A 14,457-nucleotide genomic window follows, 5' to 3' on the forward strand; every position below is an offset into this window, starting at 1 on the left:
AAACCTATATACCCTTTCTCGCCCTTAGGCCTCTATTTAAGACTAGCTAACAATGTGATATAACCAAATTAAACCCATTGTCTGCTCATATTATGTTTCTGTCACACAGATGAGGAGACCAAATACTTTAACGGCATCACTTCTTACTGGAGGACTCAAGACAAAATTAGAAATGACATTCCATCAGTGACATAATCAGTCCATGGAAGTAGTGAACTTATTTAAGATGTAGTCAATAGAGGCTTAAATGGCTTGTCCAGAATTAGAAAAAGGATCTGCTTTTTTCCATTAACAGTGCCACGTCTTTGGTGCAGTTCCTTTATTTTCACTGCCATACCAGAAGTAGCCCATGGACAGACAGGGTGCTGTTTCTTGGTAAGAACAGAATCTCCCTTTTATTAAATCCCAGACAACCGCTATAGGGTCTTCATTTTTTATAATGTACTTTGAGGTGAATCTAAAGCCAGCTTTACACGTTGCAATTTCGCATACGATATCGTATGCGATTTGCAACGCCCCCATCGTATGTGTGGCACGTTCAATTTGTTGAACGTGCCACACAAACAATTAACCCCCGTCACACGCACTTACCCGTCCATACGACCTCGATGTGGTCGGCGAACGTCCACTTCCTGCAGTGGGAGGGACGTTCGGCGTCACATCGACGTCAAGTGGCAGCCGGCCAATAGAAGCGGAGGGGCGGAGATGAGCGGGACATAAACATCCCGCCCACCTCTTTCCTTCCACATTGGCGGCTGGAGCTGCGGGACGCAGGTAAGATCTGTTTAATGTTCCCGGGGTGTCACACACTGCGATGTGTGCTGCCTCGGGAACATTGCTCAATCGCACGTTCAATCCACGAGGAATGAACGACGTGTATGCGATGAATGGATTTTCATTCAATCGCACGTACCTGTCACACACTACAATGTACCTTACGACGTGACCCCATCGACACATCGTAAGATATATTGTACTGTGTAAAGCTGGCTTTGGGTTGTCATCTGGGCTGTATGACATTATATGTACACACGTACACATTCTTACTGCTAATTCAGTCTGCGTACAAACCGTATATTTCAATGTTAGATAAAAAAGACTAAAATTTTAATTGAGTCTACTGCTAAACAGTAAATTTTCATTAGATGAATACAACTTTAGAAATGTATTCATAACTAACAGAACAATATTACACTGGATAATTGATAAACTTGATATAATCGTATTAAACAAACAATTTAATTAGTATTAGGTTTAATACGTTACTAAACCTTTATAAGTTTTTTGACATTTTTGTCACCCTAAATTGCCCTATACATTGGTGGGGGGTCTGCATCCTGAGACCCTCACTGATCCCTCCGAGCTCAGACCACAGCTCAATAGGAGGTATAGATTCCACTTTGTACATTTGTGCAGAATCTGAGTGCTTCAACGAAACTGGTTGAACGATTCCTGGGGTGTCATAACCAAGACGCTGGCAGTTTCACTGGATCTCCAATATATCAAAAAGTTTATTCACACTTTAAACGATCGATTCACCTTTGAACAGCATTTTACTATCTACAGATTTAGCAATAATAAAAATAACTTGCAAGACATACTATGGCGTTCACTTAGATCCATTATTTGAAGAAGACAATTTACATAGTATTTCAGCTGCCATGTAAAGCTGTAGTCACACTTGCGGGAGGATCACATCGCGTCGGGCGGACCGGCTGGTGGCTCTCCTGAAAAAAACATGTCAGCTTCATGTATTTCTATGCAGCCGACATGTTTCGGAAAGCTGGCAGCTGGTCCAGGAGATGTGATCCTAACACGAATCACAAGCAAGTGTGACTCTAGCTTTACACAAATTATTATGGTAAACAAAAATTCAGGGTGCATCATACATTAATTTTACTAATGCAATATTTGTATCTCCATCTTCATTTTTTGTAGCATCTTGTAAGCCAACTATAAATTTGTTTGCCAAGGCACAGTAAGTCGTTGCTGAAACTGTAGTGTAGATACTCTGTACAATAGCAAAGGAGACCAATGATAGGATGGCCATTTAATAATGTCATTGAGACCACCAGTCTCCAGTTATAACAGAATAAGGTCCACCATATGCTTCATTTATAGTAAATTTGCTTCCACAGGAATGTTGTTTTGGTGTCATTTTGCTTTTGATTTGTTTTTTTACTGTGAGCTCCTAAGGTGCTAAGCATTTAATGCTCATAGGCTCCAGAGATGTGAATCCAATCTTGGAAGGCAGCATAAGTTTTGTCTTCCAACCAATTTAAGTTTTTTTCATTGCTTTTTCAATAATTTTTAAAAATCTCTCTTGTACTCTATCGCTGTGGATAACGGACAGTGGAATTTGTTTCATTATACTTCCCTGGAAGAAAAGGCAAACATAGTTAAAATTTAGTTATTATATTTTAAGGTATTATCATTAAAATGACATGTTAAAGTTGGCCAACTCTTTAGGCTACGTTCCCATGATGAGCTTTTGGTGAGTTTTTGATGTTGCAAAATTTCTGCACCTGTTAAAGGGAATCTGTCACCACAATTTTGCAATGTAAGCTAAGAACAGCATGCTGCAAGGGTTAAAAAAAGAAGAAAATATCTGTTTCTCTTATTTGCCTGCCAGCTATTGTTTACTCATACTAAAGGGTTAATTGCTCTGTGATTAACAATGGTGTGACCCCTCTGCACATGCATGGCAGTCTGGCATGCCCTTGATATGATTGACACCTCACAGCCAATGCACAATCTCTATTGAGAGCCTGTGTCAGTGGTGATAGCTCCCAGCTCTGCTAAACTCAATTCTGAGATAAAGTCAGAACGGCTACACCCAGTAATCTAAGTTAAACATAGTTAGTTTCAGAATCTCTTTGCCTACATTATGCTGCTCTCAGATGAAGTAGCAAAAAACTGGTTACAGATTGCCTTTAAGTAAATAAGGTTACTTGTGTTTTTTTTATTACATTTTTTAAAGAATCTTTTTTACCCTGTGGTTCTTGTCTCTTTTTGATATACCATGTTTTAAATAAAGCTGCTTTGTTTTTTAATAGTTTACTGTATTTGGCTATGACAAAACTTCATGTGGAAGGAACCTGAAGACCCACCTCTTCCGACAAGCCTACAACCTGCCATAACCCTCAGTCTGATACAGCGCTGCACCTCTACCCTCACCTACTGTATCCTCACCTATCCCTTGTAGACTGTGAGCCCTCATGGGCAGGGACCTCTCTCCTCCTGTACCAGTCTGTGCTTGTATTGTTTATGATTATTGTACTTGTCCCTATTATGTACACCCCTTTCACATGTAATGCGCCATAGAATTGATGGCGCTATAATAATAAATAATAATAATAATAATAATAATGTGCTTATTACAACTGCAGAAACACACTATAACTGCTTGTTCACTTTACCAGCAGTTTTGCATCTAATATAATGAAAAAGGAAAGACCTCGCATCACCTCCCATAGGTGCTCAGGAGAAATTAGACAGTTACTAGAAGATTAACTCCGGCACACTATTAATTTCAATAGACCAAAAATGAACGCAGTAGTTGGATATCAAAATCTCTTTCTTTTATTTTGTTAGTGCAAAACGTGAAAAAAGGTGCTGTACAATTGTCCGCCAGGTGTCGACGTTTCCGCTAACAAGCCTTCATCAGGTCAGACAGGCTTCACCTATACTGGAAAAATAGTCTGGTAAATCTGTAAGATGATTGCAGGGATATAGAGACCTCCATGCGGAGACAACATCTATGGGGTCCCTTGGTAATGCCGGTGTACAGGGTCAGGCCCTAAGAATGTGTGCCTTCTAATGAGGAGATCTCAGTAGTAGTATATGTCTCTTGTTGGAGCGTCCAGGTGTTAGGAGAGTATGGCAACCAAGCAGAGGTCAGGTAGCTCCGATTTGACTTTGGTGCTATGGTCTGGTGTGAAGTCCATTGGACTCAAGTTAGTCTCTTGGGATTATCAAGGGCAGCTCCTGTGATATGGAGACAGGGTCCACGGCTCATGCTAGGAATCAGGGGATTATGCCTGATTGTTATTTGGCTAGTGACTTCAGTGGTATAGCCAGGAGGGAGGTCCGTAGGGTTAGTAATCATGAGAGAGTCATGTAAGGTGCAGCTCCTAGTACCCTCAGAGGTAGCTGACATGAGTCTGTGGTGCCACAGAGGTGAATCCCACAGGACGAGCGATTCACCTCTGCGGCACCACAGACTCATGTCAGCTACCTCAATTCCCTCCATGCCCATGGACCTTTCCTCCAGGCCATACCTCTGAGGGTACTAGGAGCTGCACCTTACATGACTCTCTCATGATTACTAACCCTACGGACCTCCCTCCTGGCTATACCACTGAAGTCACTAGCCAAATAACAATCAGGCATAATCCCCTGATTCCTAGCATGAGCCGTGGACCCTGTCTCCATATCACAGGAGCTGCCCTTGATAATCCCAAGAGACTAACTTGAGTCCAATGGACTTCACACCAGACCATAGCACCAAAGTCAAATCGGAGCTACCTGACCTCTGCTTGGTTGCCATACTCTCCTAACACCTGGACGCTCCAACAAGAGACATATACTACTACTGAGATCTCCTCATTAGAAGGCACACATTCTTAGGGCCTGACCCTGTACACCGGCATTACCAAGGGAACCCATAGATGTTGTCTCCGCATGGAGGTCTCTATATCCCTGCAATCATCTTACAGATTTACCAGACTATTTTTCCAGTATAGGTGAAGCCTGTCTGACCTGATGAAGGCTTGTTAGCGGAAACGTCGACACCTGGCGGACAATTGTACAGCACCTTTTTTCACGTTTTGCACTAACAAAATAAAAGAAAGAGATTTTGATATCCAACTACTGCGTTCATTTTTGGTCTATTGGAAATTAATAGTGTGCCGGAGTTAATCTTCTTGCATCTAATATAAGTCTATGGGGAAAATCTGCATATAAAACTCAGCATACCCACAAGATAAACTGACATGTTATGGATCCAAAACGCACCACAGGTCAATTTATTCTGCTCAAAATAGAAGACGCACAGTGGGAAGAAGATTTCTACAAATCCCATCTGTTTTGCTACAACTGTAAGAAACTGAGTTCTTGACGCAGTAAAATATAGAGTCAAAATCTCCCTAAAAACTCATCGTGGTCACACAGCCTTAGACAAGAGTAATTTTATTGTTGTTAAGTGTTACTTTTATAAATAACTTATAATATTTAATAAATGTTTAATTCTATAAATTACCAAAACTGCATGTGCAAGGCAACCAAATGTCTCATTTCCATGTGTAACATGATTTAGTGACTCTTGTACAAAGTCTCTTGAAGATTTTGTTATTATATTTGTTTTTTGGTTTTTGGTCATAGGAGTAGAAACACCATATGGAGTAACAGCCTGAGGGGAAGAAAAAAAAATAGGCAGATTAAAACACTGATAGAAAGGTATATTACTAGCAAATAAATTCAATTTATTTTCATTACATAATAATTATATTACTTATATTTTTCCTTATATCACCTTTATATATGTAACAGTTTTTATACAGTAAAGTAATAATTGTGAACACATTTCAGGTTTCATTTCATGGCAGTCAGTAAGGGGGGAGGGGAATACAGCTGAAATGACAGTACTGTGTCAGGAGAGGTGCAGCTGTAGATTTGTTTGTAAGTCCACAAACCTCTGCTCTGCTGTAAAGCCCCTTTCCCAAACACACTGCCACGAGATGAACCCTGAAAGGTGTTAGTATTCTCTGCTCTACTGCAGGCAGACTGTCTGTCATTACATGTCTCACATGAGTAACCTGTTCTAAGCTATGGAGGGGCTGTGTTCTTTTGACCCCTGTATGTTTCTGCCTGCTTAAGATTGGACAACAACAGGCAAGAGACAAAGTGCAAGCCCCCTAGTGAAAAAATCTTATTATAACCTAAATTTTACAAGCTAATATCTCCACAAGGATAAATTAAGAAATTAAAACTAAGTTTAACTTAACTCTGCATCCACTATTCCATGATATGGCTAGTTTAACCCTAAAACGCGCAAGCAATTCAATCTACCATAGAAAACAAATGACCTAGCAGGCCTGCGAGGCCCCAGGTATCCGTTCTAGGGTTAATACTCTAAAACTAGTGACTGGTTATTTTTAGGAGCATAGAAGCCCAGTAAACCAAACCAGTATCATATATATTATTTTCCTAGTACATGTATAATACAGTATTTAGTTAGATACACTATCTTGAGTCAGAGATGTAACATAAAGCTCCAGCGCCTCATCTACCATTTGACATTTATAACTCTGGTGTACTCTCATGTGGCAGAGGAATCTTTGGGCCTAATAATGCTTTGGGACCTAGGTGCATCTACTTCCTCTGCTCCCCATATAAGTAAATCTCTGTACCAAGTTGTGGCTTCTCTATTATACAGGGTGGTCCAAAAGTAGGTGGACAGTATGTGTAATAGGGTTATCAAACATGGTATAAAGTGAAACTGACTCAGTTGCCCTTAGCAACCAATCAGATTCCACTTTTCATTCTTCACAGACTCTTTGGAAAATGAAAGGTGGAATCTGATTGGTTGCTAAGGGCAACTGAGTCAGTTTCACTTTACACCATGTTTGATAACCGTATTACACATACTGCCCACCTATCTAGAAATCTAACACAAGTCATTTTCTACTAGATTCATAGAGCATTATAAGAAAAGTAGAACTTATAAATGCTTTAAGGGAATCTGCTAATTATTTTAATTGTGTTTACAACATCATTCCAGATGGAGTTAATTTAATAAGTCAGTGAGTATTTTAAGGTGTTGCCCCATTGAGGGGTTGGTTGTCTTAAATGTCATTATTTGTTTTACCTAGGGCTTAAAGGAAATCTGTCAGCAGGATTTTGCCACCTAATCTGAGAGCAGCATAATGTAGGGGCAGAGGCCTTGATTACAGCAATTTGTCACTTACTGGGCTGCTTAGTGCAGCTTTTATAAAATCACTGGTTAATCAGCAGTAGATCATCGTTAGATGACTACTTGGTATGCTGTCAGGTAGTCCAGCATATTCATGAGCTCTGTATAACTGCTACATCTGCAGCAGAGAAAACATTGATTTTATCAAAATGATAGCAGGCAGCTCAGTAAATGACACATCTCTGGAATCAGAGTGTCTATCTCTACATTATGCTGCTCTCAGATGGGGGGGGCAAAAATCTGGTGACAGATACAATACAGGCAAATTAGACATAACAGTACCAGGTAAGAAGCCAGCACATAAATGGGGGTTAACTCACCAGACACCTTATAATCATGTTTACTGACTTGATCTTCCCTCAAATACAAATAAATGTGCTAATTCATGTAGATCAGCTGCTAATTCATTTCATTCAGTTCTTATGCATTGACTAGGGCAAAACCATTTGTAAATATAGAATTTCCTCATGCAATGGAAGTTATTGGAAATACTAATGAAATACTAAAGAATACTTAATTAGTATTAATAGCATCTGCCTAATTAGTAAGCATAGAACATTTCAGTGTGGAAGCTGTAAAAGATGGAATTAAGCAGATTTATGTGTATATATATATATATATAGATATATATATATATATATATATATATATCTATATATATATATATATATACACACACATACATACATACATATATATATATATATATATATACACTAGTTGTAGTACCCGGGCGTTGCCCGGGATAGTAAGTGTTTGTCTCTCTCTCTCCCAATCTCTGTTTGTCTGTCCCTGATGTCTGTCTCTGTGTCTCTGTCTGTCTTTGTATCTGTCTCTCTGTCTATCTGTCTCTATCTCTGTGTCTGTCCGTCTCTTTCCCCGTCTGTCTCTTTCCCCGTCTGTCTCTTTCCCCGTCTGTCTCTTTCCCCGTCTGTCTCTTTCCCCGTCTGTCTCTTTCCCCGTCTGTCTCTTTCCCCGTCTCTTTACTTGTCTCTGTCTTTCCCTGTCTCTTTCATTGTCTATGTCTCTTTCCCTGTCTGTCTCTGTCTGTCTCTCTGTCTGTCTCTTTGACTGTCTGTCTCTCTCTCTGTCTCTTTCCCTGTCTATCTCTGTCTGTCTCTTTCTGCCTCTCTATCCGTCTCCCCACCGACATCTTATTACCTCACACATAAGCTTCTTATACTAACAATTTATTTTGTTCCTATAGCAACCAATCACAGCTCCTATTAATAACCTAATAGCTCGCAGCTCCATTGACTTTAATGGAGGCAGGATTTTTGGAAAGGAACTGTAAAGTGCGGGGCTAAATTTTCCTGTCAAAACATAGTCTTTGATGTTCCCTAAGTCACATAGGGCATCTGTGCAAAATGTTTTGATTGTAAATGTGATGGTGTGGATTCCTTTCGCGGACATACACACATACATACACACATACATACATACATACATGGATACACACACACATACATACACTCAGCTTTATATATTAGATTTTTGACTGATTATAAAAAGACTGTTCAAGTTTTCTACCTTGCCTTACGCATGAGACAACTGTTGGCCAAAGACTTAATTAATAAACATCTATTTCTATGTGGGCAATCATGAAATGACACTTATTAGAGGCTCAGTTGCCAAAGCAGTCTCTCACTACTTTTAAAGTGCAGTCCACAGAGACATCCCTAGTATCAGCCACATTGTTTTAAAAAATTGTCTTCATTTTAGTGGCTTACTAAGTACCTCAAACAAAGTAGCCCATAACAGAACCATACAATGTTCCCAAATAACAGATCGAGCCATAATACCCTCCATCTGTGCAAAACAGCAAGTACCTATAATAACACAGGCCGTAATCACCTCCTACAGGCATCTTTGCCAATAGGAGAAAATGATATGTCAGTGGCCAATCATAGGTAATTTCTTCATCTGGTCTCACTTTCTGGAATTTTAGGTATCCAATGACAATGTAGTATGGGATGATATCACCTATGTAATTACCTAACACATTGCTCAACGTGAGCACTTCTTCCCTTGTATATAATATCTCTTCTTTTTTTCATACATATTTTTCATGCTAAAATTTTTTGTTATTTGATGTCATCATCTAGATGTTTGTTTGTTTATTTTTTTTTATTCTGTTCTTGTACAGACACTCTTATTCCTTGAAAAAGGATATACTGTATATACTCGAAATGTTGGATTGGAATTGTTTAATTTAAAGCCTATGAATAAAATACATTAACTTCAATTACATATTTTTTTTTCTATATTTCATTATGGGTGCCGAAGTTCACTAGCCCTACTGGCCATGGCCAGGAGTCCCCTTTTGAAGAAGATTTTCTTTAAGCGTGCAGTGGTGATAAAAAGAGGTGACAAGGACCTATGAGAAACATCAAGCAGTGGATTTAGCTGGAGGGTGAATTAAGTGAATATTAGTTTTTTTTAACCTTTTAAAGGCCTTTTGTCAGCCTTCTTTGTTAACATTCTGCTGAATTTGCGCTTAGTAAATAAAAAAAATCTCTATTGTGAAGAAAACAGATTTTGTTAAATTCTAATAGATGAACTTATTCGAGAACAATTGAATTCAAAGTCTAGACACCACAAATATTGCAAGACTAACAGAATAACAATATGAAAATTTGATAGTCTTAATTACACATTACCTGTATAATAATTCCTTTGATTTTGTATTCAGCTTGGAGTGCTTTGGAAAAAGTAGAAACAAATGCCTATGGAAAAAATATAATAACAAATAGATCAACGCATTGTTGCAACGTACATAATAAAATAAAATGCAATGGACCTTATTCATTATTGTATATTCCCCAAAGTATTTGTCGCACTTTTAGTGTTTTGCACCTTTTTTTGATTCTGCCATATTCATCTTTCCATTTAAGTCTTCTTTAAAGTCACATTGGGTTAATCCAGGGTTTCCCAAACTCCAGTCTTCATGGCCCCCAACAAGTCATGTTTTCAGGCTGAGCTGTCACTGAGGTTACCCGCTGTCACTGGATACAGCAGTGGCCGCGGGTAACCTCAGTGACAGCTCAGTTGATCGCGCTACTCATTACAGTTGCTGCGTGGAGCTGACAGGAGCGGTGGTGAGTAGCGCGATCAGCTGAGCTGTCACTGAGGTTACCCGCGGCCACCGCTGCATCCACCGCTGGATCCAGGTAACCTCAGTGACAGCTCAGCTGATTGCGCGACTGTCTTCAGTTGCTGCGTGGAGGTGACCGGAGCGGCGGTGTCTTCAGCAGCGGCAGTGTCTTCAGCAGCTCCGGTCACCTCCATGCAGCAGAGCTTGAAGCGACGCTGGAGGTCCGTGGATTACGCCGGACATGGAGGGCTTTTTTGGGCTTATTAAAGTGGTGAACCAGGGTATATGTTTGTTTTTTATTTCTAATAAAGGATTTTTTCGGGTGTGTGTGTTTATTTACTGTCACTTACAGATTAATCATGGAAGGTTTCTCGGGGAGACGCCTGACATGATTAATCTAGGATTTAGTGGCAGCTATGTGTCGCGGGCGGGGAGGAGGGTGTCAGCACACCGCGCTCACCCCTTCTGCTCGGGTCCGGCAGCTGCTCAGTGGTGGCTCGAGCGGTGGGCCGGATCCCGGGGTTTCTCGAGCGACACTCCTCGCCCGTGAGTGAAAGGGGGTTGTTGGGTGTGGGGATTGTTATAGTTCGTGACGCCACCCACGGTTGTGGTGATTTCACCACCGCTGCTCAATATGGGGCTCCCGGGGATGGTGATGCGGAGCAGCCAGTTGTTGTGTTGCCCCTCCGTGGGTAGGGGTTGGTGATCCCGGGGCCCGGTGATGGGGAAGTAGGTGCGGGGCCTGGTGGGCGCAGGGACGCGGGGGCAGCGCTGTGCCTTGCGGCACTGTGGTACTCACTCAGCCTGAGACACGGACACAGTTTGTACGGTAAACCAAACGGCTGGTAGGACGGTCCCACAGACGGCTGCACCTGCACTCCCGGTAGGTGACGGTGATGTCCCTCTTCCTTGCACCTATGTTTGACTTGTGGTAGCGGTGGATTCCCTCCGGTTACCCGCTCCCCGACTGCAATCTGGGCCGGAGGAGCTCTACACTTTGCCCGCAGGCGCTGGCCCTGAGAAACTGGTGCCGTGGCGGTGGCGGTGTCTCTCCAATACGGGTTGGGCTGTTGCCTTCAATCGGGACTTGGTTGTTGGGGGATCTGCGTCCCCGTCACTGACGGATTCGGCAAATTTGGCGACTCCTAGCCTTGCCGGGGTCCGAGAGGCCCCTGCCCTGGTGCTGACTGTCCTTCGGAACACTGCTCCAGACCACCGGGCACACAGCCAATGGGGTCCTTCCAGGAACTTCCAAACGGTCCCCCTCCAGACAGTCACCGCCGTCGCTGACCTTGCTGATCTGGCCCTACACAAAGCTGGACCTTCAGGCTTTCTTTCTCTGCTGCCACTTTACTTGCTTTCTTCCCTTTTCCACTTTTCTTCCTTCACTTTCACTTAGCTGTTCACTTTCTCACTTAGCTCCTCACTCCTGCTCCTCCCTGAGCTTAACTCTCTGTTGTTTACTCCTTCATGTCCCTCACTGGACTGCCTGGTTTTCCCGCCTCCAGAGTTGTGAGCTCCTCGGTGGGCGGAGCCAACCACCTGGCCCACCCCCTGGTGTGCATCATCAAACTCCTGGAGGAAGGCAACAAGGATTTGTGGTTAGCATTGATGTGCCTACCTGGAGTGTGGGGTGTGGTGGTGTTGTGACCCGTGTCCCCTGGCTTGCCCAGGGTGACACATTCCCCCTTAGCAAAATGCAGACCGTCCGCGGGCTGCCGTCCTACACCGGTTTTATTTTTCTGTAAAAAGGGGTAACAAGGTTAAGAAAACATAAATAACATTTTTTTAATCAAAACTCTTCCCAAGACGGGAGGCACATTTACTTTTAACGTTGCAACGGTTTACGGCTACGGTTTCCGCTCTCTCCCACCCAAGCAACCTGGCCCTGATGCTGCCCCTAAAACCCAGGCAGCACCCCTTGACCCACAGTCCAGCACAAGTCACCCGAGCGGGATCTGTCCTTCCCCTCCAGAGGGTGGCCACCGGTTCCTTTGGTGGCTGGGCCCTGGCCTGCTCCGCTCAGGGCCCTCCCTCCAACCTGCCTCTCCGGAGACGGTATTGCGGAAACGGTAACGGTAACCAACATATTTACAAGCCACTTAACGTTTGTGGTGCCCTGCAAGTTCACGGGCTTGTCCATGGATAGTTCCCATGCAAAACTTAAACGGTCCCCACGGGGACAACGGTGCCGGCTCCGGCCGGTTGCAATCACAAAAGCAAATCAGATGAAAAACTCGGTAATTTTCATTTTCCTTATCATTCTTTTGCAAACTTTCAAACAAACAACAACTTAAGTGGTGGTCCCAACGGGGACGGTGCACCGGGCATCCGCTGCCCTACTCCGGTCCTCCAGGCTCCAGTGCTCCTTCCAGGGGAGGGGGCGCGGCGCTTGCTAGGGCCTCTGGGCTGCCCTTCAATCTAGCGTCCAGCGCAAACCACCCTCGCTCCCCAAAGAACCGAGTGTACTGGATGATATCACCCGGCATCAGATTACGGCCAGGATGCTCCTCGGGCAGGTGGGCATTCACATCCCGCCGGGCTACAAAAACTTCGGCCTCCAGGCCCGGCTCGTAGATGAACCCGTAGCCCCGGCGGACATCAAACCGCCTCACCTGCCCCACGTACAATGGTCCTCGGGCACGGGAGGTTGCCCGCCGGAGGTGCTCCTTCTCCCAGATCGCTCTGGCCACCAGTTCGGCCTTTTTCTGCTCCCTCTCGGCGATCTCCAGGCCCAGCGGTACCGGCTCCCTATCCCAGTATGGCGCTGCCGCCAGCGCCGGCGCACGGGTCGGGCCCCGCGGGACATCCAGAACGTTACCCACTGTCAGGAAGGTGGGCGGCGTATCCCGCGGTGTCATGGCCTTGGGCGCTGCCTTGCAGCAACAACCCGGCGCCACCTCAGCCGAGGTGTGGGGGATGGGCATAGGGGCTTTCCGCTGGCGGGCCTTGGGCTCGGAACGGGTCATCGGCTCCGGCTCGGGGAGTTTTTCAAGGGATGCCTCCGGTTCTACTTTCGGCGTCTTCCACGGTAACACCTCCGGTGTGCCGCGGGCTCCGGTTACAGGTCGGCCCCCCTGGGTGGGGACGCTGGGTACTGCTACCGGTTGCGATGGTAGCAGGCCTAGTGGCGGGGTCACGGCCTCCGGGACGGGTGGCGAGGGAGGCAACGGGGGGAGAGGGCTTGGACCGGGCCCCACAGCCGCGATGACCGGCCCTTCAAGGGCATCGGGACGTGGGTCACTCACACTCCCTTTCTCCGCCTCCTCCTCGCGTCTCCGCACGGTGGCTACAACGTCCGCCATGTCGGCCTCCCACTCCTCCATGAGGAGCTGCATCCTGACCTGCAGCCTTTGATAGAGCTGCGCGGTTCGGATCTCCACCCACGCCGCGGTTTCAGGCGCGGGGGCTACGGTGTCGCGGGACGGCATCCACATGATGGCTTCTCTGTTTGCTTCCAGGAACGGTATATTCGCAGGGTCCTGGCGTCCCTGCTTTTTATAGCTGCAGCTACATGCGTCCAGCCGCCATCGCGTCCCCCTTAGCTCTTTCCGGCCCCTCCTCTCTCGGGGCGGAGTTTTGGCCTTCGCGCCTCTACTTCTCGAGAAGACGCTCGAGCGGGAACTTTTCGCGCCAAAGATGGCGGCTTCTGAAATTTTCCTGCCGGATACCTCCGGCGGTAACAAGGCGCACCTCTACCTGACGGCAGAGCGGTAAGATCCTGTTCGTGATGCCAAGTTGTCGCGGGCGGGGAGGAGGGTGTCAGCACACCGCGCTCACCCCTTCTGCTCGGGTCCGGCAGCTGCTCAGTGGTGGCTCGAGCGGTGGGCCGGATCCCGGGGTTTCTCGAGCGACACTCCTCGCCCGTGAGTGAAAGGGGGTTGTTGGGTGTGGGGATTGTTATAGTTCGTGACGCCACCCACGGTTGTGGTGATTTCACCACCGCTGCTCAATATGGGGCTCCCGGGGATGGTGATGCGGAGCAGCCAGTTGTTGTGTTGCCCCTCCGTGGGTAGGGGTTGGTGATCCCGGGGCCCGGTGATGGGGAAGTAGGTGCGGGGCCTGGTGGGCGCAGGGACGCGGGGGCAGCGCTGTGCCTTGCGGCACTGTGGTACTCACTCAGCCTGAGACACGGACACAGTTTGTACGGTAAACCAAACGGCTGGTAGGACGGTCCCACAGACGGCTGCACCTGCACTCCCGGTAGGTGACGGTGATGTCCCTCTTCCTTGCACCTATGTTTGACTTGTGGTAGCGGTGGATTCCCTCCGGTTACCCGCTCCCCGACTGCAATCTGGGCCGGAGGAGCTCTACACTTTGCCCGCAGGCGCTGGCCCTGAGAAACTGGTGCCGTGGCGGTGGCGGTGTCTCTCCAATACGGGTTGGGCTG

The 14,457-nt window shown here is 45.6% G+C and overlaps 1 protein-coding gene across 1 annotated transcript in view; it reads right to left on the bottom strand.

Moving 5' to 3' along the window:
- Positions 1-1,493: 1,493 nt before the first annotated feature.
- Positions 1,494-14,457, bottom strand: part of HSD17B3 (hydroxysteroid 17-beta dehydrogenase 3) — a 186,489-nt gene continuing 173,525 nt past the window's right edge. The window contains exons 9-11 of the mRNA XM_075340462.1: positions 9,634-9,699; positions 5,261-5,410; positions 1,494-2,377 (exon numbers count right to left, since the gene is read on the bottom strand). Of these exons, the coding sequence (XP_075196577.1) occupies positions 2,279-2,377; positions 5,261-5,410; positions 9,634-9,699 (315 nt within the window). The 3' untranslated portion in view covers positions 1,494-2,278. The remainder of the gene's footprint in view (positions 2,378-5,260; positions 5,411-9,633; positions 9,700-14,457) is intronic.

This window comes from Anomaloglossus baeobatrachus, chromosome 1 (genome assembly GCF_048569485.1).
Source record: "Anomaloglossus baeobatrachus isolate aAnoBae1 chromosome 1, aAnoBae1.hap1, whole genome shotgun sequence".
NCBI lineage: Eukaryota > Metazoa > Chordata > Amphibia > Anura > Aromobatidae > Anomaloglossus > Anomaloglossus baeobatrachus.